Source organism: Sapajus apella, unplaced genomic scaffold (genome assembly GCF_009761245.1).
Source record: "Sapajus apella isolate SASKATOON/1434 unplaced genomic scaffold, GSC_monkey_1.0 scaffold25, whole genome shotgun sequence".
Lineage (NCBI taxonomy): Eukaryota > Metazoa > Chordata > Mammalia > Primates > Cebidae > Sapajus > Sapajus apella.
This window is the reverse complement of record NW_022436965.1, coordinates 23,305,532-23,331,046: the sequence shown is the minus strand read 5'-3', so window position 1 is coordinate 23,331,046 and position 25,515 is coordinate 23,305,532. Positions and strand designations below refer to the sequence as shown.

Below are 25,515 nucleotides of genomic sequence, written 5' to 3'. Positions count from 1 at the left end.
GATCCATTCAAGAAATGAAAAGCATCCTACGTAAAAAGAATACAGAGTGGATGACAGGAGCTTTCTAGTCCACAACATATTTAGGTTCCCGGTTGCAAATCAGTAAAGTGACATTCTGGTTTATGTCTCAAAAAAAGAAAAGAAAAAAATGAAAACCAAAAATATGGTTTACATTTTATGAAGTAAACAGAGCAGACCACAAAACAGAATACACAGTATGATTCCATTGTGTGTGTAATTTTTTTGTGGGTTTTTCTGTACTTCCGAAAATTCTACTGTAAAGAAATACTGCTTTTGTAATGAGATTTTTAAAAGAAAGCCCTGAGTGGTTAAATACTCGTCTGTGGTCAGAGATAACTGGCAAAGGAGAGGCCAGAATTATTTTTACTATTTTTTGAGATTGTTGTCTCCTGTGTAAAATGAGGGTGCAAGGTGCATCCCCTCTCCTGATTTTTGAATCATCCCTCCACCACCTCGGACTGCCTTTTCTCACGTAGAATAGCCAGCCAGTGCGGCCGGGCGCGGTGGCTCACGCCTGTAATCCCAGCACTTTGTGAGGCCGAAGGCAGGTGGATCACGAGGTCAAGAGATCGAGACCATCCTGGTCAACATGGTGAAACCCCGTCTCTACTAAAAATACAAAAAATTAGCTGGGCATGGTGGCGCGTGCTTGTAATCCCAGCTAATCAGGAGGCTGAGGCAGGAGAATTGCCTGAACCCAGGAGGCGGAGGTTGCGGTGAGCCGAGATCGCGCCATTGCACTCCAGCCTGGGTAACAAGAGTGAAACTCCGTCTCAAAAAAAAAAAAAAAAAAAAGAATAGCCAGCAAGTGGAGAAACTTACCTCAATAATGCAAAAATGTCTCCCTACTTACTTCCTTTCAATGTTCAAGCAAAACAAAGCCCTCTCCACGTTCAACATGACAGAAACCCTAAATGATAAGGTCTTCACGTTTTTAAGCAGAAAGTATGAGAATGGTTGGAAATTGCTGAAACAGTAAAAGATTTTATGAGCTCTCAAAGTACTTCTAGACGTGTAGCTATGACAACCCAATAAAAAGGAACACACACACAACCTGGATCCTTCAAAAATGTAGATTTCTGCCTTTCCACACCTTAACTTGGTTCGGGTCGGTTCCCAAGCACTTTCTCTTGGAAGTGAGAAATCCTCCAAAGACACTACGGGAGGCCCAGGTGTGGCAACCTTCGGTGGGATGAGGGATGACCAGAGGAAAGGTGGCGAGGGACGCACTTAAGACGCGCGGAAACTGGAAACGTGTCTTCTGCAGTCAGCTTCTTCGGATTTTCCAGCACTTAGAAGCAAGTTCTACACCTCCAGCGCCCCGGTTTCTGCAGGTCTCACCCAAGACCCCCACCCCCACACCCGCCCTTACGCCACCCGGCCTCGAGCCCCGCCCCGGACGCTGAACCCGTGGGTGTAACTGGAGCACGTGTTCACATCAAAAGTCTGGGTCGCGAAGGCAGACACCCCAGGTCCCGCAGAAAAACCTCCACGAAATATTGGGAGACTCCCTTTAAAAAAACCAAATCTCTAGGACGGTGCGAGTCGGCGCGCCGGGGGCGTGAGTGCGGTTCACCAAGCGGGCAGAGCTCGGTGCCGGCTCTCGGCAAAACTAACAATATTTGTTAGGCCCTAAACTCACAGGCCCTAACAGCGCTAAATCCATTCACTTCGGGAGTATTGCAACCTGGGACAACGAGCGCCTCACACGCCCAGCTACGCGCCTCAGGGGCACACCGATTGGGGCGCAACTACTTATGCGCACGCGCCCTGCATGCCGGTGCTTTACCCTTAGCGCAGAGCGTCTAAAACCAAGCTACGGTGGCTCTGCTGGGAATAAATTATTAAATTTTACTGTTCTGCAAACCCAATCCGGGAGGTATGACCTGGCTGGCACAATTTAGGAAGACGGCCAAGAAGGCACTTGGGGGAGTAGATATACGTATTTGGGAATGGAAGGGGTGAAGTCTGGCCCATGAGTAGGAAGAAAATTCAGCCTCCACCTCCCAACCGGTGGCCCCGACTCAGCAACTTAGCGCGCCCCAGCACTGGGAGCACCGCCTTGGGGGCGTGGTGACGCACTGGCCTTCTGGGGCGGGGCCTGTTTCTGGCGCGCCCTTGCCCCGCCTAGCCCCGCTCCAGGCGAGGGCGCCGCACCCACACTGCACTGCACAGTTTTGTTCTGCACCAGCCGTTCGTAGGTGATCCAGGTGAGTACTAGCACCTGCGGGCAGCAGTGGTTAGCGGGCCACCGGGGGCATTTCAGCCTCTGTGCAGGTTACTCCCATATTTCAGCCTCTCGGAGGTGAATAGAGACTCGCTGTCTCTAACCTCCCTCAACCCTTTTCAGTAGATTAGAGCTCTGAATTTCCATCCCCTCTGCTCTGAGCTCTTACCCTGCATCTTCTCCCAGGTGGAGTGGGTCGTGAGCGTCTAAGAGAGGCCCGACCTCTTTATCTGTAACTCAGAAATTCTCAAGGTCAACACTTCCTCAATTCCTTTCTTTCCCTCTCCTGCTCTCCCCGGGCTGTGCAGTCTGGGGCACCCTTTTTCTGCCTTCCCGAGACCACCTGCCCTTGCCCTCTGCTGCTCCGGCGCAGAGGATGAGCGAGCGAGACCCTGCAGTAGGAGTGGTTGTGCAGGCCTGAGCAGTAACACTGGTTTCCGAAGTGGCCTGTGAGCGCTGCGCCCTCTGCGGTTGTGAATGTGTTGCTAGGGACTGTCGGGAGAGCCTCGGAGGAAATCGTGTTTGTTTTCCTTTGCCTCTTAGAAACGTTTCTCCATTTGTATTGGAAAGGGGGTCATTTCCTACCACTGCCTTAGAGCGGCAGACACCTCTGGGAGGATGGGGGACTCTTAAGGTTCTTCCTTCGATTTCAGAAAATGCACCTCCTTATCTGGGGTACCAGCACGGAGCCCCAGGGCTACAGTAGTGGGGCAGCTGCAGGGCGGTGGAAGGCGCTGGAGACTACTTAGTGAGTCATTCCCCGAAGTTGTGGCTTCTGCTGATACTTTCCTTGAGAGTCACTAGTTTACGAGCTACATTGTAGCGTCGGGGACGAGTGTGGGAAAGGAGGAAAAGCAGAGATGAGGATGGGTAGAAACAGAGGCAGGGGTTAGAACTTTAATTCCTTCACTGGGGACAGGAGGTGCCCTGGAGAGGAAGGCGCTTCCAGCTCTGCAGATGTGTGCTGTGGGCCTAGGTGTGGTCCTGCGGAATTGCTGCAGATTTTAGCTTCCTCGTGGGAGGGAGCTGCAGCCAGGGCTTCTCTTGGGAAATCTGTAGATCACCTGGAGCCTGCAGTTCTGGGAGGCACCCAAGGTTATTGGTCAGAGTTACAGGCTATATTTTATTTTAGTGGATTCTGAGAGCACATTGAGTCAGATCAAGAATGTTTATTCTCATAGATGAATTTAAGGAGTTAAAACTAATATATAAAATCAAAACAAATACTTTCATCCCTGGGAAGACTTTCCGTTAAGCTTCCCTCCTGACACAATGTTACGGAAATAGAAAACTTTGTCAAGTGATTTTTTTTTAACCAATGTTACTATATATAAATCGGCAGAGAGACTGTCACTAACCATAGAAACTGCGCTACAGGGGCCTCCTTAGATTAAGAAACAAAACTGAAGAAGGGCAGCCGTCCCCTTTATTTAGACTTCCTCCTGTTGTCTTAGGGTTCTGAAAAGACACAATCCTGGAAAAGAACCTCCTCGCCTGGAGGTTAGCACCGAGAAGGAACATACAGGAAAGAAGGGCTTTATCCACTATTCGGAGACATGCTGGAAAGCCCCAAGAGCAGTCTGGAATGAGGTGGATGTCAAATCAGTCTGTCAAAAGCAATTTAGTGCCTACTGCACATCTATCTGTATTTCAACATACTGTGCCCTATGTTCATGCTTAAATCTTCTGAATCTATATTTGGAACACCATTGCCGACCACAATTGACCATGAACCATTTAGCACTTTAAAGCAATAGTTGTTTAGAAGAATATACTGCTACTTTTTTTTTTGCATCCCAATTTATTAATGCTACTATGAGCATACCATCTTGCTGAACAAAAAGAATTTAGCAGTTAGCAGCAGGTAAATTATTGCTATGTATAATAAAATTCCTGACTTAGTTTCCTTCACTCTCTCTTACAGTACCTACCTACCTATCTACCTACCTACCAACCTACCTATCTACCTACCTGCCTACCTGTCTTTGAGGAGAAACGCTGTAATGAGGCAACAGGAAAACTGTACTTTATTTCACATGCATTCACAAATGCCTTTAAGGATTTTATCCTTTAGAATCATTGATCTTGCTGTTACCCTCTGAGTTCTTTCTAGAGTTAATCTGTTCATTAACTGTAACTTGAGTTCTAAGATTTAGTTGCCTTATTCCACTCTTTAAAAATAAATAAGTTACATTTTATTTAAAAAAAAATAAGTGATATTTTATTTTTAAAATAAATAAGCAATGTGAGCAGTTGTACCACAGCATCATTCTAAGTGTAGACAGGCATGAAACGGTCAAACCTAGGTGGTTCCTTCCTTTGGAGTGGTTGGTACCCTAAAGGATTCAGCAGCTGCTATGAATTAACTACAATCTGCCTGTATTTCTTGTAATAGAAAATTACCAAGTGGTGTCAATGTGACTCATTCGAGATTTTTTTTTTCCCCCTCTGGAAGTCATAGCTTAGTTTCTCAATGACTCTTGGTTCCTGTGTAATGTCAGTTAAGGGACAGCTATATGGAAATCATGATATTCAAATGGAGCGCCAGTTTGTGTTACTTTGCTCCTTGCAAACCTATATCCTGAAAGATTGGAGGAAGTTTTTTCCTTCCCATAGTCATTCTGCAGTGCTGACATCATTAAAAAGAAAATGTTTCTCCTTTCCCAAAGGTTTTTTTTTTTTCTTCCTCCAATTAGAAACATCTTAGACCTTAATCGGTGGCAAAATTGAAGTTAAGTATTTGCTTTCTCTTCTTGTTAATACATTTTGTACTCAGTAGAGGGTCTGGAGAGGTAGAAATGTTTTAGAAGATGTCAGGTGTGGTCAAACTTGCTTTTCAACCTCATTGAGAGGCAACATAGCAAAGGGCTGAGAGCACAAACTGGAGCCAGACTCCCTGGGGATGTGAGGATCCGGGCTCTGCTCTGTGATCACTGTGTGACCTTGGGCAGATAACCTGCCCTCTGAGGTTGCTGCCTTCAGACCATGGGAAACATCCAGCAGTGGGCTGTCCCTGGGATCACATCTCTTGGGAAGCTTAGCTCCGAAGGGTCTAGCAAAGCCCAGGGCTTCTAGGTTAGGTGTCAGGGGACCTTCTCCCATAGAACCTTCTGTGTCAAGAATCTGGGAAAGTTTGTCCTCACACCTGCAGGGGAACCTGGGATTTCTTCTGTCTTGTTATAAATCTAGTATTCTTAGATTCCTGAAGAACATTATTGCCAGTTTTTTCTCAAAGGAGATTTCAGTTCCATTCAGGCATGTGTGTTTAGTGCCTTATTACACAGAAGGCACACTCCAGAGAAGAAAGCAGGTAATTTGCTTATTTGGCCTTAACAGAGTTTGTATGAGTACAAGCTTGTGCTCTATAACCAAGAACCATTCACTGGAACTTGAGCTCCTGCTGATCTTCCCTCCCCCACTCCCAGCCAGTGCAGCCATGTATTAAGCAATTGTTTTCAGTACTAACAATTTACCCAAGTGTTGGAATAAAAAGGACATCTGAAACTTGAAAATTTTATATGGTCAAACTATGGCTATTTAACTATACAGCTGAATATATTTGGATTATAACACATTTATCTCTGTCTCTTTTTTTTTTTTTTTTTTTTTTTTGAGACAAAGTCTTGCTCTCAGCTCACTACAACCTCTGCATCCCAGGTTCAAGCAATTCTCCTGCCTCAGCCTCCCAAGTAGCTGGGACTACAGGCGTGTGCCACCAGGCCCAGCTAATTTTTGTATTTTTAGTAGAGACGGGGTTTCACCATGTTGGCCAGGGTGGTCTTGATCTCTTGACCTTGTGATCTACCCACCTTGGCCTCCCAAAGTGCTGGGATTACAGGTGTGAGCCACCGCGCCCAGCCAACACATTTACCTCTTAAAGGGACGGATCTTCCATTCCTCCTAACGTATAGTTAGCTTCCACTTTTCAAATATTCCACCAGCAACATTGATGCATGTTGAAGACTATGGACTATGAGGTACTGGGAAAGACCCACTCTGTGACCTGCTTGCTGCAGTTTGCCTCACTTGAACCAGTAATCAAGTGCTGGATCAGTAATATGATTTCTATTCAACTTTTTGTTTTTAGCCCTTAGGAAACAATCTACTGAATATGCAGGGCAATTGTGGGGGGATGGTTACTTTTCATCACCTAGGTTATTATTCCTTCTTTTAAATGTAATTGAAATCTGGCAGTCATGTGAAAGTTTGACACTCAAACAGATTTTAGCATCTGTTTAATGCAGAAGTGGACTGGAACTAGCATTTTGAAAATGTAGTCTGAACCCAAAGAAACCCCATGACTTTCCTTTTCTCTCCTATCATAGAAACAGATAATTACATTTTTAAAGATTTTGTGTGTGGGTGTGTGTTGTCATTCTGAGGTGGAATTTCACCATGTTGCCCAGGCTGGTGACAAACTCCTGGGCTGAAGTAGTCCTCCCACCTCAACCCCCAAGTAGCTGGGATTACAGGCATGCACTATTGTGCCCAGCTTAAGTTTTGTTTCTAGTAGACATATAATATTGGACATGTTTGTGAGGTACAGTGTGATGTTTTAGTACATATACACATTGTGCAGTGATCAAGAGGATTGCTTTTTATGGGCCGGGCATGGTGGCTCATGCCTGTAATCTCAGCACTCCGGGAGGCCAATGTGGGTGGATCACCTGAATCAGGAGTTCAAGACCAGTCTGGTCAACATGGCGAAAACCCATCTCTTTTGAAATAGCCAGGCATGGTAGCACACACCTGTAGTCCCAACTACTCGGGAGGCTGAGGCCTAAGAATCACTTGCACCTGGGAGGCAGAGGTTGCAGTGAGCTGAGATGGCAACACTGCACTCCAGCCTAGGTGACAGAGTGAGACTCCATCTCAAAAAATAAAAAGAATTGTTTTTATGCTCCTTCCCTCTAGGCTCTTTAATTTCTCCATTGAGCATTGTATGAGCTCCATTGAGCATTATATGGAGGGTCAGCTCCTCTGGCTGGAGATAATTTTGAGGCCTGTTCCTTGGTGGAAACATCTGGATGCAGAAGTGAGACTGGACAACTATCCAGGGGAGCTTTAAGTGAGCCATGTGGACCCCTGGCACCACCTCAGGGTGTTCTGAGCTACCATCTGGTGTTTGGGACTCAGGGAAGTCCATTTGGTATGATCAGACAAGCTGTTTATGTTACCATTCTTTTATGTTACTCTCATTAAAATGTTGATTTTTGCCACATAAGGAAGATTGGAATAGCACAGGCAGTCAAATAAGGATTTTAATGAAACATTGGAGAATGGCTTCAAGTTAATCTGTGAATGCTCTGTCATTGTCCCATCCCTGGATACATTAAAAAAAAAAAAAGTTGAAACATTTCAGTACAATTTGAGGAGAGCAAATCACACACAGAAATAGGGACTACCATTATCCAAGCTGGATTTTATGTATGTGGGAACAAGGAGGAGAGCTAAAAGACAATCTTCTCTCCCCAATGTCATTGTCACTTAGTAAAATAAAAGGTAGTGTCACTTCACGGCTCAGAAGTGGTAAATTATTTGAGGTAAGTACCCAAATCCATAAAGCGTGCCCTTTGCTTTGTTTGTGAAATGCTGATTGTGCTCTGAGGGATTTCTGATGGACAGCGAAGAGGGACTTGGAAAGTAGTGAAGGAGAACTTTACCCCAAGAGTGTTCTGTTGAATGTAGTTCAGAAAGCTTTCTGGGTAAGCCTTGTAACTGAAGGAACCCTGCCTCAGTGAGATAAGGCAAATAGTAGCAGAAGCAAGAATTAGAGGAAAGGTTGAGCAAAGTTTTGGCATTAGAATAGCTATGTTCCCAGGAAACTCTGTCAGTGAAATTTCTAGAGTTAAGTACCTTAGTCAGATGCCATAATGAAACCCTGTGTTGCTAACTCAAACACTGCAATGGAGCATATATTTTAGGAGTTAGACCAACATTGCTTCATCTTAAGCCCAAGTCTGATCACTCCTAAACTGAAACTTTGTAAGAGTGTGTTGTAGCTTACTTAAAACCCAGTGGGTGTCGGCTGACTCTGGCTACACTGAAGTTTTTGCCCTGAGTGTTACTCTATCACCCACAGACCTTGGGGCCCTGCTGCTTACCAGGACATATTACTTTCCTAATCTACACCTGAAAACCCACCATGGCCTGGGGCTTTTTTGCTGCCCCCAGCAACCTATACCTTGCTTCCTTCCCCTAACCTGAAAATGTCTTCCAAAACAATCATGTTTGGCAAGTAATACACTAATACATTTAAAACTTACAAATAGAAGTGTTGCTGTGTTTTTAAAAAACATCATAGGGCCAGGAGCAGTGGCTCATGCCTATTATCTCAGCACTTTGGGAGGCTGAGGCAGGCAGATTGCTTGAGCTCAAGAGTTCAAGACCAGCCTGGCCAACATAGTGAAACCCCGTCTGTACTAAAAATACAAAAAATTAGTCAGGCTTGGTGGCGCATGCCTGTAATCCCAGCTATTTTTGAGGCAGGAGGATTGCTTGAGCCCAGAGGTCAAGGAGGCTGCAATGAGCCCTGATTGGGCCACTTCCACTCCAGCCTGGATGACAGAGGGGGGACCCTGTCTCAAAACAAAACAAAATCCCCACCAGGTGCAGTGGTTTATGCCTATTAATCCCAGCACTTTGGGAGGCCAAGGCAGGTGGATCACTTGAGTTCAGGAGTTCAAGACCAGCCTGGCCAACATGGCAAAACCCTATCTCTACTAAAATACAAAAATTAGCTGGGTGTGGTGGTGCATGCCTGTAATCCCAGTTAATCAGGAGGCTGAGGCAGGAGAATCTCTTGAATCCGGGACATGGAGGTTGCAGTGAGCCAAGATCGTGCCATCCCACTCCCGCCTGGGTGATAGAGAGAGACTCTATCACAAAACAAAAAACCATTATAGAAATAATTAGGTTTCTAAAGTATTCTTAAAAGGAGCATCCATGGAAACCAGCCACTAATATCATATTTAAAGGTGAGAGATTAAATGCTTCCCCCTAAGATGAGACATTCTTGCCTGCACTTGCCACTTGCATTTAACATTCCATTGCCCCTAAACAGGGCAATTAATCAAGAAAAATAAATAAATGATATACACATTGGAAAGGAGAAAGTAAAACTGCCTCTGTTTGTATGATCCTATATGTAAGGTATTCCAAAGATCGTGGATCTGTCCTTCCCTTAGACTCTTGTGTCCTGGCTGTTTCTCTCCCTTTGCTCGGAATAGAAGCCCAGGGCACAGCAGGATTACCCCTGAATGGAACGTTTTGAAGGGCTTTCCCCTCTGTGCTTCCCGTGCTGGGGGGAAAGGTGACTTAACTTCAGAGTAAGGGACAAACCCAGCAATGTGTTAGTAGCAAAGAGCATGGACACTGGCGTCAGTCTGCCTACATTCAGACCCCAACTGTGCACTCACCAGCTGTGGGACCTTAGGCAAATTGTTGAATTTCTCTTTGCCTCATTTTTTTCATCCATAGAATGGGGATGATAATAGTAACTACCATATGGGATTGTTGTAAGGATGGAAAATGTTAATTTTTCTAAACTCTATTACAGTGCCTGTCATAAAAGAAGCACTCTAGGCCTGGTACGGTGGCCCACACCTGTAATCCCAGCACTTTGGGAGCCTAAGGAGGGTGGACTTCTTGAGGTCAGGAGTTCCAGACCAGCTGGCCAACATGGCAAAACCCTGTCTCTATTAAAAATATAAAAATTAGCCGGGCATAGTGGCACATGCCTGTGATCACAGCTACTTCAGATGTTGAGGCATGAGAATTGCTTGAATCCAGGAGACAGAGGCTGCAGTGAGCTGAGATCGAACCCCTACACTCCAGCCTGGGCAAGAGAGTGAGACCGGTCTAAAAAAAAAAAAAAAAAATAGAAGCACTCTATGGATACCAGGTCTTATAGTAAGGTGTTATATTTGTAGTAGTGATACTTTCAGTTTTACTATTTCTGCCAGATGGAATGAAAAATGCCATGAGAAGTTAGTTGGAAGTCCCACTGAATCCTTAAACAGGCCTTTCATTCGAAGTTAAGTTGCCGATCGCTCAGAAGTTGAGGTATGCCTGATCCATGGTATTATAAGTGATGATCCCAGAGAGGTCATTCTATAGCATAATGAGCATTATTTTTGAAGGATGGAGAGCCTAGAACTCTGACTCATTTGACTATGGGAAAATATGGTCTGGTAAGTGACCATGACCATAAGTGAGATCTGAGAACCCAATGGTGGTCACAGGATAAAGACTCTGAAGATACTGAGCTGGCTTACATACTTGCTTTGTTGTCTTGAGCCTCTGTTAAAGCTGAAAGAAGAAATCAGTCTTCTGCTGGGCACACTGTTAGTGTGTAATTGTGAAGGGCTCAGCTGGAGCTCGCTCTGCACAACAGCCTCTGATCTCATGAGCCCCATTCTGTTCTCAGGAGTGGTACAGAAGGAGCACCTCAGGAGCCTCCAAAGATCATGGTAGAATATGGACCACCAAGACAAGACTGTCCCTGTGGTTTTGAATCATAGAGAATCACCACCTCCTGCAAATTTTGCTTTTGCTGAGAACAGTGGTTCTTAAAATGTGGTCCTTGACCAGCATCATCAGCACCACCTAGGAACAAGTTAGATATGAAAATTCTCAGGCCCCACCTAACATGACTGAACCAGAAACTCTGGGACTGGGATATGTTTTAACAAATTCTCCAGGTGATTTTAATGCCACTGAAGTTTGAGAACTACTGTTCTCAATTTTTAATGCTAAAAAGTATAGTATAGTAACTACATCAACCAGTAACTGTCATTTATGTAGTTTATGTCATTTATGATCATTATCAAGTATTATGTGCTGTACATAATTCTACATGCTATGCTTTCTATATGACTGGCAGAGCAGTAGGTCATTTTACACCAGCATCACCACAAGCACGTGAATGATGCATTGTACCATGATGTTACAATGGCACAGTGGCTATGATGTCACTAAGCAATAGAAATTTTTCAGCTCCATTGCAATCTCATGGGGCCATGGTTAAATAAGGAGTCCATCACTGAAACACATGACTGTATGTGGTAGCAGCTTTCAATTCATAAATACTAATTTATACTGCTGGTTTATGACTAATCTAGAAAACTGCATAATGATTAACAAATGCTGTGATATAACCAAGTGAATTGCAAAGTACTCTACACCTGTATTAAAGTTCAGCTCAGGAAGGACTGTTGGACTGTGTATCTCGCCCTATGTAGGAGAGAAAGTTGAGGGCAAAGTTCCCACTCTCAAGAACCTTATCTTGTTGGGTCCATAAAAGGGTTTCTGGTGACACAGAGCAGGTATATAATCAAAATGTGGTGTGAAGTTCATATGCGTGCTCATGCTAGAGATCGGTTGGGTGCCAGCTATCAGTTCTTCCACCCTGTCCTTGGAGGCTATCTGCTACCTCTGGGGCTGGCACAACCCAGGGTGTGGCTTCAGTTGCCTAGGGTGTGGCCACCGTGAACTGAGCTGCATCCCCTTCCTGGTACACACCCGCACACACAAAAGCCACTCCCTGAAGAGTGAGAATGTCCATCTCTTCACCTTGGAATCCTCAGAAAATAATGATTTTGCAAATGATGGTTTTTTTGAATGTTGACTTAATTAAGCTGATTCTTTCCTTGAAAGAGAAGATGTAAGAATTTTTCTCTCCTGCCGGGCGCGGTGGCTCAAGCCTGTAATCCCAGCACTTTGTGAGGCCGAGGCGGGTGGAGGCGGGTAGTTCACGAGGTCAAAAGATCGAGACCAACCTGGTCAACATGGTGAAACCCCGTCTCTACTAAAAATACAAAACATTAGCTGGGCATGGTGGCGCGTGCCTGTAATCCCAGCTACTCAGGTGGTTGAGGCAGGAGAATTGCCTGAACCCAGGAGGTTGCGGTGAGCCGAGATCGCGCCATTGCACTCCAGCCTGGGTAACAAGAGTGAAACTCCGTCTCAAAAAAAAAAAGAATTTTTCTCTCCCTATTGCATTTATATTTTCAGCAACTCTGACAGAGTTTTCTCTGTGTTCTGAATTCCTCTTAAGAATTTCTCTTTCTGGATCAGTCATAAACCAGTCTTTCTTAAATACATCCAGTTTCTTCCGTGGTTTCAACAGATACTTTTGAGGGAAGAAATGGATTCTTAAATTGGTTAGGTGTGTACTTTATACCAGACACTGTGCCAGATGATGGAGATTATCTCAGGTGTGTGTTCAGGGGAGGGGGTGCTTGGTGGTGGTCATTCTGAAAGACACCTGGAGTTGCAGTTCACATCATTTATTCCATAAGTAGTTAGGAGCATGCACGCTGTGCTTGGCATGGAAGATGGCAGACAAATGTGGTCCTGCTCTGTTTTAAGTGCAGGTTGTTATGGCATATGAAGCAGGACACCTCACTTGGTAGGAGTTCAAGGAGGTGTCAGGGAGGGCTGTTCTGCCACCCTTCTCAAAAGCATCTTTTCAGGCATTGCTCCTGCACCTCTGCAGATGTGTTCAAGGCTTCGTGCGGGGGACTCTCAGGGAGAACAGGCACACTGCTGCCCACAGGCACACCCACCGTCCCTATGACTGAGTGTGCATCCTCTGCAAACCATTGGTCTAGCATCCGACTCTGGGTTCCCTTACTGTGAATTCACTGCCCTTCCAAGGTCTTAACTGTTCCTGACTCTGTTTGTCCCCATCCAGATTCATATGCCATAGATACCTTAACACAGTGTGAGGAGAGTAACTATCCCTAGGGTGCAAATGCCCATCAGGTTTAACCTGATGCATTTATACTTTAAAAGAGGAGTTCAGTAGGAAATATTAATTTCTAATTGTAGATTCTAACTGTAGATTGTGGAGCAGTCACTTTGCTGTGTCAGAGACATCTATGCAAGAGGCACTTCTCTATCTTCCTACCTACCGTAGCCTCTTGCATTAAGAAAATAGAAGTCAGTGACTAAACCACCAAATATGAATGTGTTTTCTGGGTTACCTGGAGTGGTTTGGGGGAGAATTCTAAAACCTGCTCTGGCCTTAACTCTGCCATCATTTACCTGAGCCTCCATTTCCTTTTCTATAAAGTGGAGCTAATAGGATTTTTGTGAACAGTGAAAGTGAGCTGAAAAGTGCTGGGCTGACACAAGGTAACCCTGCACTTGGCCAGAGAGCCCAGCATCCCGTCCAAAGGTTGGAGTCTGAAAGCTGACTCTTGTGATTTGTAAACTTTGACCTAAAGCAGATATCCTTAATTTTATTGTCTGTAAACAGGTAGCTTCTGACAGAGATATCTTTTTATTTATTTTTTTTTTTTGAGGCAGAGTCTTTCTTCTTTGCCCCAGGCTGCAGTGCAATGGTGCAATCATAGCTCACTGCAGCCTCAGCTTCCTGGGCTCAGGCGATCCTCCCACCTCAGCCTCCCAAGCAGACATGAGGGTTCTCCCTGTGTGGCCCAGGCTGGTCTCAAACTCCTGGCCTCAAGTGATCCTTCCATCTTGGCTCCCAAATATTGGGATTATAAGTGTGAGCCACCATGCCCAGGTGGTGGCTTCATTTTAAAAGGCCTGTTTGCCCCAAATGTGTTGAATTTCAAGGATAGGCTGGAGGGTGAGTCATTTTTATTTATTTTCAAAGAGATGTTCAGAATTCACACTCTGTTTTTGTTTTAATAACTACTGTGGCTTCCTCCTCATGCTGACTTTCTATACTTTGGAAGAGAATGTGGGCAGGGAAGCCTGGAAGGCACCCAGAGACTCCTTGCTCTCTGCAGCTGTACAGACAGGCCAGCATCCGCTGACTTATGGAGCCAGCCCACTGCAGTGTGTGCCTCCAGCCCTTGGAGGAGCAGCAGGCGTGCCTCAGAGAGCAGCCCAGGGTGAAGACTGTAGAAGACTGAAGAGAGTTATTGTGAACCATGGTGGCGAGGAGGGGTTTTTAGAAGTTAGGTCTGTTAGGCTGGGCATGGTGGCTCACGCCTATAATCCCGGCACTTTGGGAGGCCGAGGCAGGTGGATCATCTGAGGTCAAGACTTCGAGAACAGCCTGGCCAACATGGCGAAACCCTGTCTCTACTAAAAATACAAAAATTATCTGGGCATGGTGGCGGGCACCTCTAATCCCAGCTACTTGGGAGGCTGAGGCAGGATAATCGCTTAAACCCAGGAGTTGGAGGTTGCTGTGAGCTGAGATCGCACCATTGCATTCCAGCCTCAGCAACAAGAGCAAAACTCCAACTCAAAAAAAAAAGTGAGGCCTATTTTGCTAAGAGAAACTTACTGTTAATGACTGAGCTACATGCCTACCCTAAATTCCCTTTTAAGGAAGATGCTCAGACCACATTGTCAGTTCAGCTTTAAATTTTCAAGTGAGACTGAAGGAGAGCATTGGAACCAAGTGAATCTGAATGGGAATCCCCAGTCTGTCACTGTCTGTTTTAGACCTTGGGAACATTACTTAACCTCTTTTGAAAATAAGGAGTTACCATCTTGTTGGTTGATTTGTAAGGATGACTAGATACATTCCAGAGCAGGGTAACCCTCCTAGGTTAAAAGCAAGGATTGAAGGCAGGCTGTTACCAGGGATGGAAATTTTAGAGCTGAAGGCAGAACACACACCAGAGCTGTGGGCTCATGGGGGCTTTGCCCATTATAGGCAGCACATGAGCAATTGCTTGAAGCATGCTGACCGCTCCTTTGGGCCCTGCTATGCTCTGACCCTTCTTCTGTCTGGTGGTCAAAGCTCAAAGAGGTTGGAGGGGCAGCACTGGTTTACCATGAGATTGTTTTCACTCCCACCTGCCAAGTTCTGTTCTCCTTGCTGCCCAGGCTCTTTCTTTCTTTCTCTCTTCTTCCCTGCAGGGGACAGGACAATAGCCTAGCCAAAACTGCTAAACGCTGGGAAATGAGCTGGGATTAGCTTTTTTCCCAAACATTTTATCATGAAAATTTTCAAACACACAGAAAAGTTGAAAGAATTGGACATTGACTATCCATATAGCTACCACCTAGAATCTACAGCTAACACTTGGCTGTATTGATTTGCATCATCCTTTTTAAAATGCATTTCAAAATAAGTTGTAGCCATCAGAACACTACATGGGGCTGGTTTTGAAGTGATGATTTGATGGGCAATCTGAGTTCCTCAGGAGCTGCCCAAAGCCTCGCAGGCTCAGGAGCCATGCTCCGCTTTCAGAGTACTTACCTGTGTGAGATGTCTGCTGCTGCACCCACACATGTCCTAAGATTGAAGGGAGGCCTTGGGGTCCTGCCCTCACAGTGTCCCCCATGCCTGAAGGCAGAAAACTTGGAATCATTATACATACACTATTTTGGATGTTGTCTCTCTCTTGCTCCTGTGCTCTCTCACACGGTCTCACTCTCCCTCCCTCCTTCCCCCTCTCTCTCCCCCATCACTCCCTCCTCCCTCCCTTCCCCCTCCCTCCCTCCCTTCCCCCTTCCTATGATGTATACTTAAGCATTTTGCCATGTTAAATATTATTTCTTTTTTTGAGACGGAGTCTAGCTCTATCACCCAGGCTGGAGTGCAATTGCTCACTGCAACCTCCGCCTCCCACGTTCAAGCAATTCTCCTGCCTCAGACTCCCAAAGTGCTGGGATTACAGGCATAAGCCACTGCACCCCGGCCAATAATTTTTCAATGATGTGATTTTTTGCTGGCTATATTAAATGGCTACCACAGTGGTATAAATAAATCTCATGATGTTGATCAAAATCTCCCAGCACAAAAGAGAAAAACATGATACATGATTGTATACACTTTTCTGTGTATAGACTGCATAGTTGAGTAATTTATAAATTATTTTTATTATTTTTGAGATGGAGTCTTGCTCTGTCGCCCAAGCTGGAGTGCAATAGCGTGATCGCTCGCCTCACTGCAACCTCTGCCTTCCAGGTTCAAGTGATTCTCCTGCCTCAGCCTCCTGAGTAACTGGGATTACAGGCGCATGCCACCACGCCCAGCTAATTTTTGTATTTTTGGTAGAGGTGGGTTTCACCATGTTGGCCAGGTTGGTCTTAAACTCCTGAGCTCAGTTGATCCACCCGCCTCCACCTCCCAAAGTGTTTGGATTATAGGTGTGAGCCACCATACCCAGCCAAATTATTTTATATGGTACTATCTCTGAGGACTTCTTAGAAATGTCAGATTGACTCACACCTTTTTTTGGTCTCTATTTATGCATTTGCCAGTAGTAAAGCTTCTTGCTCCCTAAGGCTTCACGCTGTGAAATACCCACAGTGCTGGGGGCCCTGTCTCAACGTGTTCTTCCCTCTACAGATACGAGATGGCTGTCCTCTCTAAGGAATATGGTTTCGTGCTTCTAACTGGCGCTGCCAGCTTTATCATGGTGGCTCACCTAGCCTTCAATGTTTCCAAGGCCCGCAAGAAGTACAAAGTGGAGGTAAGTGGGAACACAGGCCGGCGCCCTAAGTAGGCTTGTCTGGGGGCTACAGGCTTAGCCAAGAACTTGTTTTCAGCCATGGGTGGAGACGAGGAACTAGTTGTGAAAAGTGACAGTTTCAGGACTGTATCTATTAGCGATTCTGCTTCTTTATGGTAGCAAAGAGGCAAGAAATAATGAGGCCCTGCTAGGGGGTGGTTTCTATCTTGTTTGACCTTGTCTTTTCTGTAGAAAGACCAGGTATGCTGGGATTCCAATAGTACACTTTTGGCTGGAGCTATTTGCTAGGAAGAGAGTTACTGCATTTTCTATAGAGGCTAAGTGGCAACATTGTTTCACAGTGTGCCACTTTAAAAATGATGTCTTAAGGTGATTTTCCTGTTTTCCAAGTAGAAAAGTGGTATGGAGTGTTGAGGGTAGCCTGGACTTATACATAGGAAGGTGGTCTATTAAATACTTTTTTTAGTTTTAGGGGATCTAGAAGGGATAATTACTGAAGTTGTCCCTGGTGAGCAATTTTAATGTCTGTTTCTGTTTAGCAACTTAATAATTAAACTCCCTTACTAGAGCTTCTTTTAAGTTTTTTATTTAGTTTCTTTTTTTTTTTTTCCTTCCAATGGACACTTCCATTAAGATTCTCACACACTCAAAAAAAATAAAAAAAAATTAAAAAAAAAAAAAAAAGATTCTCACACACTCTATTTCTGTTCTTCCATTAAGGGAAATCTTAAAATGATGTGGTATTTGATGACTCTTAGGAAGGCTCTATTTCCAAGGCTCTATTTCCCTACGGTATCCTTGTAATGCATCTGAAATCCACCATTAATGCTTAACGTCAATGAAAAGCACTGAGTTTGGTACAAAGCTGCCTCTGGCGCTTGTGCAACTACAGCACAGACATACATTCTTATTCCTGGATATTTAATACAAATGTTGGATCTGCTTATGGGAATTGAGACCCTTGCCACTATAAATATTTAAGCAAAAATTGAATGGTCATCTATCAAGGGTATGAAAGAAGATACTTTGCAGTATATTATTTTTAAGGTTGATTTTAAGTTTCAACAGTGAACACTACTCTTGACCATCTGATCAATATGTGTTTTGTTGTGACAGTATCCTACCATGTACAGCACGGACCATGAAAATGGGCACCTATTCAACTGCATTCAGCGAGCCCACCAGAACACGTGAGTGTTGGCCCTGCCGGGCACCAAAGACATCTGAGAGTGGGTGTTTTCTGTCTCACACCTCATCCCTTAGTGCTCTGTATTTGCTGAGTCATAGTGATGGTGACAGACATAGGCACCTCATCAAAAGTATTTAAAGATTATATATGGGTGCCGGGTGTGGTGACTCATGCCTATAATCCCAGCACTTTGGGAGGCTGAGACGAGCAGATCATGAGGTCAAGAGATTGAGACCATCCTGGCCAATATGGTGAAACCCCATCTCTACTAAAAATACAAAAATTAGCTGGGTGTGATAGTGTACACCTGTAGTCCCAGCTACTTGGGAGGCTGAGGCAGGAGAATCGCTTGAAACTGGGAGGCAGAGATTGCAGTGAGCCCAGATTGCACCATTACGCTCCAGCCTGGCGACAGAGTTGGACTCCGTCTCAGAAAAAAAAAAAAAATTATGCATGTGAACAGATTGACTATTAAGCAAACTTAAGAGCGCTTGGAATGGTGGGATTTCTTAATATTCTTTTCAAAAAACGTCTTCGTGGTTGTATTACCTGCTACAGTTTTGCAGCATGACCCATCTAAGTTTAAGCCTCTCGCAGGCCCAGGGAGTGGAGAGGTTTTGAGTGCTGTAAGGAAACCCACTTTGACTCGCCAGGACCTTCCACTTCCATTTGTTAGATGTGAGGTCCTTTTACTCAGCATGTTCCAAGTGACCATAATCCCATGCAGAACAAAGGAGGGTGGATGTTAGTGACCAGCTCTTCTCCCTGCAGTCAATGTTTATTTTTACTCTCAAGTTTCTAACTTGGCAAGGAAGATTTAAAGATTCATGGTGCTGGTCAGGTGCAGTGGGCTCACACCTGTAATCCCAGCATTTTGGGAGGCCAGAGTGGGTGGGTCACTTGAGGTTAGGAGTTTGAGACCAGCCTGGCCAATATGGTGAAACCCCATCTCTACAAAAAGCCAGGCAGGGTGGCATGCACCTGTAGTCCCAGCTACTCAGGAAGCTGGGGCACGAGAATTACTTGAACGTGGGAGGTGGAGGTTGCAGTGAGCCGAGATTGCACCATTGTACTTCAGCCTGGGTGAGAGTGAGATGCCCTCTCCAAAAAAAAAAAAAAAAAGTGTGGCCGGGTGCAGTGGCTAACACCTGTAATCCCAGCACTTTGGGAGGCTGAGGCGGATGGATTACGAGGTCAGTAGTTTGAGACCAGTCTGAACAATGTGGTGAAACCCCATCTCTAATAAAAATAGAGAAATTAGCCAGGTGTAGTAGTGTGTGCCTGTAGTCCCAGCTACCTGGGAGGTTGAGGCAGGAGAATTGCTTGAACCCAGGAGGCAGAAGTTACAGTGAGCCAAGATCATGCCACTGCACTCCAGCCTGGGCAACAGAGCGAGACTGTGTCTCAAAAAAAAAAAAAAAAAAAAAAAAAAAAAAGATTTCTAATTCTGCAGAGACATACTTAAAAGGAGCACTTTTTAAAAGTTTCTCTCTGTCAATTCCAGGTTGGAAGTGTATCCTCCCTTCTTATTTTTTCTAGCTGTTGGAGGTGTTTACCACCCGGTAAGTTTTCCAGGAAGTGTTCATCTATTTGGATGTAGTTTACTGAGCTATTATCAGGGACAGAAGAAGGAAATAAACTTTTAATGAATATCTTCAGTGTCTAGGCACTATATATTTTAAATGATTTTATTCAGTTATTTCTTACAGAGTTCTTTAAAGTAGGTGGGGTTTTCCTCATTTTTTACACATAAGGAAAAGCCTCTCAGATACTATTTAAACTTCACAAGGTCAAATAGCTACAGAGTAGCAGAAACAGAATTTGAACCCAGGTCTGTCTGGTTCTAGTTTCATGTCTATAAGAGTTCATTTGTCCTATTCATTCATTCACACAACAAACGTTTACTCACCACCTGGGGTCACAGCAGTGAGCAAAGCAGACAAAGACCCCTGGTTTCACAGAGCTTGTCTTTTTGTTGCAGGGCGTGGGGTGGTCACAGACAAAAAGCAACCTAAGTAAATTCATCATGTGTTAGGAGGTGGTGAGTGCACAGAAGAAAACAAAGCAGGGAAGATGGAAAGGGGGTGTGGAGTGGGATAATTTTCAATAGTGTGGTCAGGGAGGAGGGCTTTGCTGAGATGATAGTTAAGCAAGTATAGAAGGAGGTGAGGGGCCAGGCACGGTGGCTCAAGCCTGTAATCCCAGCACTTTGGGAGGCCGAGGCGGGCGGATCATGAGGTCAAGAGATCAAGACCATCCTGGTCAACATGGTGAAACCCCGTCTCTACTAAAAATACAAAAACTAGCTAGGCGTGGTGGTGTGCGCCTGTAGTCCCAGCTACTCGGGAGGCTGAGGCAGGAGACTTGCTTGAACCCGGGAGGCAGAGGTTGCAGTGAGCCGAGATTGTGCCACTGCACTCCAGCCTAGCGCCTGGCAACAGAGTGAAACTCTGTCTCAAAAAAAAAAGAAGGAGGTGAGGGAGCAGGTACTACACGTGTCTCCTGACCTCCGGCCAGAAGAGCAAGGCCTGAGGCAAGCTCCTGTCTGGTTTGTTTGGTGAGCAGTGAGAAGCCAGTGGAGCCAGGAGAGGGGCAGCTACAGAGGGCAGTGGGGTGATGAGGCAGCTCACCGGGGCCTTGCAGGCCTCTCCAGTATAGATGGCCCTGTGGGCTGCAGATTTCGTCTGCACTTAAACATATCTAACTAAAGCAAGTTTACCTGCCTCTAATTGTCATTTGGGTCTTGTCTTGGACAGAAGTGTTCCCTTCTCTGAGGCCAGCTTATCTCCTGAAACAGTTCTGACCAGAGCAGTGACCCTTCAGACTTCTGGTTCTAAGGCTTTCCTAACCATCTGGTCCATACCTGAATGCCTTGTACTTTTCTTAAAAAGCTGCCAGAATGCCACACCTACTGCTCATGACCTTGAAGGCTTGCATTTTTTTTTCAAAGAAACATCTACTGCTCTTGTATCTCTTAGAAAAGGTATCTTTCTGGTGCCTATAAAAATCCCTATTCCTAGCAAGTGACCAGACTAGCTGATCTGAATAGCCCAGGTCTCACTTGTGTCCCCACTCCATCCCCATTCCTGTCCCACATCCCTGGATCCCATTCCTTATGGGTAGTTCTGAAAAATAAGAGCCAGTCTGGGGGCAAGCACTTAACAATTGTTCCTAGGTTACCAGTCGTGAGGCAACATGATAGCAAAGGACCTGGCAGAGACTGGAGCTGCTAAATCGTGACTCAAGGACTGGCACCTATTTTCAAACCTCCTGTTGATATTTAGTGTTACCCAAAATCAACTCAAATAAAAACCCTGATGAAGTAACTTTGTCCCTACCTGTAGCACTGGAAAACACTGGGGAAGGCAGCCTTCTCACACACTCTCTTTGTTCACCCCAGCATGCTGGCCAAAGGGACGGATTTTTTAATCTAAGTTTTTACTCTCTCTTTCCAAGGGCATTGGGCGGGCACAGGGAGAATTTTCCCTCAAAGACCATGTACCCCTAGTGTAGGCTGCAGACACGCCTGCTCCCAGCCCTGCCAGTGACTGACTTCACACAGAACAGCAACTGAGTTTTCAGTCAATCTCATGCTCAGAGGCCCATTTGAGAAAACAGGGCATTTCCCCTAGTCCTGAGTTTGGGGCAGTTCTCTCTTCTGGCTTACCTTGACCCCCCCGGCCCACATGTCCTTCTCTTGCTCTAGCACAAGTTCCCCAAGATGCCCAGGGCAAGCAGAGGGATTCCTTCCATCACACCTGTCTAGGAGAAGGCCAGTACTCATCTCCCAGGTTCACAAGCCAAGCTGTTCATAGAAGAATCACAGATTTTTTATTTTCCTGACTGAAACAAGTAACTTAATTCTACCTAATTTGGATGGGGAGTAGTTGGCCAAATCCATGAAATTATTGACTTTTTGCTAACATAGTGTATAATCAACCCTAGTTGTTAATAAAGTTATGCTTGTTTCTTTCATGCAAATACTAATGTAGCCCTTTTTTCTTAGCGTATAGCGTCTGGCTTGGGCTTGGCCTGGATTGTTGGACGAGTTCTTTATGCTTATGGCTATTACACGGGAGGTAAGTATATATTGACATTTGCCAAGAAAACAAATTTTAAATTTTAAATCCTGTGCTGGCCAGGCACAATGGCTCACCTGTAATGCCAGCACTTTGGGAGGCCAAGGCAGGAGCTCAGGAGTTGGAGATGAGTCTGGGCAACCTGGTGAAAACCTGTCTCTACAAAAATCACAAAAATTAGCTGGATGTGTGGTCACACCTGTAGCCGCACCCACTTGGGAGCCTGAGGCTGGAGGATTGTCTCAGCCCAGCAATTTCAGGCTGCTGCGGGCCATGACTGCACCACTGCGCTCCAGTCTGGGAGACAGAGCAAGATCCTATCTCAAAAAACTAAATAAGGCCGGGCGCGGTGGCTCAAGCCTGTAATCCCAGCACTGTGGGAGGCCAAGGTGGGTGATCACGAGGTCAAGAGATCGAGACCATCCTGGTCAACATGGTGAAACCCCGTCTCTACTAAAACTACAAAAAATTAGCTGGGCATGGTGGCGCGTGCCTGTAATCCCAGCGACTCAGGAGGCTGGGGCAGGAGAATTGCCTGAACCCGGGAGGCGGAGGTTGCGGTGAGCCGAGATCGCGCCATTGCACTCCAGCCTGGGTAACAAGAACAAAACTCCGTCTAAAAAAAAAAAAAAAAAACCTAAATAAAATCTTACGCTGCTATATTTTTCTTCTTGGGAATTTGAGAAAAGGGGAAGTCTCTTGATTTTAAGTGAAAGGTCTGTTTTCCTTTGACTAATCTTTCAATTGTAACAAAACTTATTTTTATTGAGCATTTTCTATGTGCCAACCACTACCCTAAGAACTTTGCATATGTTTTTTAACCTTACAACAATTCCATAATACAGATATTATCCCACTTTACAAATTAAGAAACTGGGGCTCAGAACGATAAAAGCCCTAGATCACAGAGCATAAACTAGCAATTAAGCCCATGCAGTCTGACTCCAGAGCCTAACCATTACTATACCTGCTATATCTGAGTGAGGAGGAGGGAAAACCATTTTGGGCTGTACTTCTTTGAAAAAGAGGGAACTACTTTCAAAGGTCCTAGAGCAAAGTTGCTGTAATTATTGTTCCATAATTTTCTAAGGTCCAGGTAATGCTGCTATGGCACATTACTTGGCATGTAGTATCTGACTTGCTGAAAGCTTCAGGCTAAAGAATTAGTTAACCTCCTAAGACTAGTTTGTCTAACGTACAACCTCAGATGCCATGATAGATTGGCTTGTGGATGTTGAAAGCATCCTAATTCTGGAGCATTCCTGGTAACTTCTGTTCTTTCTTCTTTTTCAGACCCCAGCAAGCGTAGTCGAGGAGCCCTGGGGTCCATCGCCCTCCTGGGTTTGATGGGCACAACCGTGTGTTCTGCTTTCCAGCATCTTGGTTGGGTTAAAAGTGGCTTGGGCAGTGGATCCAAATGCTGCCATTAAAGATTATAGGGCTTTCAGAACTCTCATTCAAATGACTTACCTTTATTTCCAGTTATATTTTTTTTCCTAAATATAATAAACTTACATGGCATCTGCCTCATACCTAAACCCTGACTCTTACCACTCATTTCTGTTTGAGTCTGTATCTGACGTCAGTAGCTTAGTCCTACTAGATGAGAGAGGAGCCACAAGTATTGCGCCCTTTCCTCATCCTGCCAGCAGATGCTTTCCTAGTATGTGAAGTTGAGAAAAAGTCTGATTGTAGTGATAGATGTACAGTCATACCACAGTGATGAGGAATTAAAGAAAAATCTTTTAGCTCTCAGGATATACTATTATTACTTGCTACAGATACTTAGGCTAACAGTAAAGATTTTTTTTTTTTTAAATCTCAGCTGCACACAGTGGCTCACTCCTGTAATTCCAGCACTTTGGGAGGCCGAGGTGAAAGGAATGCTTGAGCCAAAAGTTCAAGACCAGCTGGGCAACATGGCAAAACCCCGTCTCTACAAAAAAATACAACCATTAGCCAGGCATGATGACAAGTGTCTGTAGTCCTAGCTACTTGGGAGGCTAAGGTGGGAGGATCACTTGAGCCCAGGACATCAAGGTTACAGTGAGTTATGATCACACTGCTGCACTCCAGCATGGGTGATAGAGCAAGACCCTGTCTCCAACAAACAAATAAAAATTAAGTTTCTAGTCCGGGCACGGTGGCTCACGCCTATAATCCCAGCACTGTAGGAGGCTGAGGTGGGTGAATCACCTGAGGTCGGGAGTTCAAGACCAGCCTGACCAACATGGAGAAACCCCATCTCTACTAAAAATACAAAATTAGCTGGGCATGGTGGCACATGCCTGTAATCCCATCTACTTGGGAGGCTAAGGCAGGACAATCACTTGAACCCGGAGGTGGAGGCTGCAGTGGGCTGAGATCATGCCATTGCACTCAGCCTGGGCAACAAGAGCAAAACTCTGCCTCAGGAAAAAAAAAAATTTTCAGTTTCTATTGAAGATTGTTTCTATTGCTTAAAAACTGAAGCAACAGACTAAATGTAAGATGAAATTTAGAGATGAATGTAACTTTCTACATTTAGAAACAAAGATCTGACTGCATAGGTGTAAATGAGGAAGACTTACAAGATTTCAGTTGGTTTAGAGAACACTGCCAAGTTGGCAGAATAAGACAGTTACTCCAAAACATGGATGTGGCCATAAACTACCTTAATAGGAAATATAATGTCTAGACCTGCGCTGTCCAATTGGTCACATGTGGTCATCTAAATTTAAATTAATAAAACTTACATAAAACAAAGAAGCAGTTCTTCAGTTGTACTAGCCCTTTTTCAAATGCTCAATAGCCTGTGAGGATAAGAGACAGTATTTGAACCCAGTTCTGACTCTAAAATCCATGCATTTTCAATCGGACCAGTTTATTGCATAAGCTCTGAAGATGAAGCATTTAAGGATAGAATACCACGGCCAACCATTGAAGATGATGGTCAGCCTTGGCCAAATGGCCACCTGGAGCCCTTGGGGCATTTGATGAGGAAGCTGGACCAGATCAGCACACACTCCAGTGTTAGTTCATGAGAAAGTTTCACCAATGGAGAGGAAAATAAGGAAAATGAAGACTGCTTTTCTTAAGTTTTCACTTGTATTTTTTACATTAAAATGTTCCTTTATGAAATGATGATTATGATGAATGGTAAGGATTTCTGGTCCTGACTTGAAAACATGATACAATTGAGAATTTGTAATAAGACAGGTTTCTGGTTTTTGCTTCATAAGAAACACATCTAGAGAGGCCAGAGAACTTGCTGAGGTTTCCTTTCTCACTGCACAGAGAACAACAGGCATCAGTGAAGCAGAGCAGGGAAGACCTGGAGATGAAGCTGGCTTTCTCACCTTTAAAAGTCTTAACAGGGTATACTTTGCAAACTACAGATGGTCCCCAACTTATGACAGTTGGACTTAATAATTTTTCAACATTACAATGGCGCAACATCAATACTCAGGCTGCGTGTTCTGGCTCACACCTATTAATCCCAGCACTTTGGGAGGCCAAGGTGGGTGGCTCACCTGAGATCAGGAGTTTGAGACTAGCCTCGCCAACATGGTAAAACCCCATCTCTACTAAAGATACAAAAATTAGCCA

General features: G+C 44.9%; 1 protein-coding gene and 2 long non-coding RNA genes across 3 annotated transcripts; 1 reads left to right on the top strand and 2 right to left on the bottom strand.

Moving 5' to 3' along the window:
• Window positions 1-2,127: 2,127 nt before the first annotated feature.
• MGST3 (microsomal glutathione S-transferase 3) lies at window positions 2,128-23,682 on the top strand. The gene is made up of 6 exons (XM_032291538.1): window positions 2,128-2,231; window positions 16,538-16,659; window positions 17,776-17,849; window positions 19,353-19,410; window positions 21,855-21,927; window positions 23,221-23,682. The coding sequence occupies exons 2-6, from the start codon at window positions 16,543-16,545 to the stop codon at window positions 23,355-23,357; spliced, it is 459 nt and encodes a 152-aa protein (XP_032147429.1). The 5' UTR covers window positions 2,128-2,231; window positions 16,538-16,542; the 3' UTR covers window positions 23,358-23,682.
• Window positions 4,030-4,447, bottom strand: LOC116560229. Its single transcript, XR_004272862.1, has 2 exons — window positions 4,216-4,447; window positions 4,030-4,183 (listed from the first exon to the last, which is right to left on the bottom strand). It is a non-coding gene; the product is annotated as an uncharacterized LOC116560229 (long non-coding RNA).
• On the bottom strand, window positions 20,785-23,221 carry LOC116560228. Its single transcript, XR_004272861.1, has 2 exons — window positions 22,565-23,221; window positions 20,785-22,257 (listed from the first exon to the last, which is right to left on the bottom strand). It is a non-coding gene; the product is annotated as an uncharacterized LOC116560228 (long non-coding RNA).
• Window positions 23,683-25,515: the final 1,833 nt, after the last annotated feature.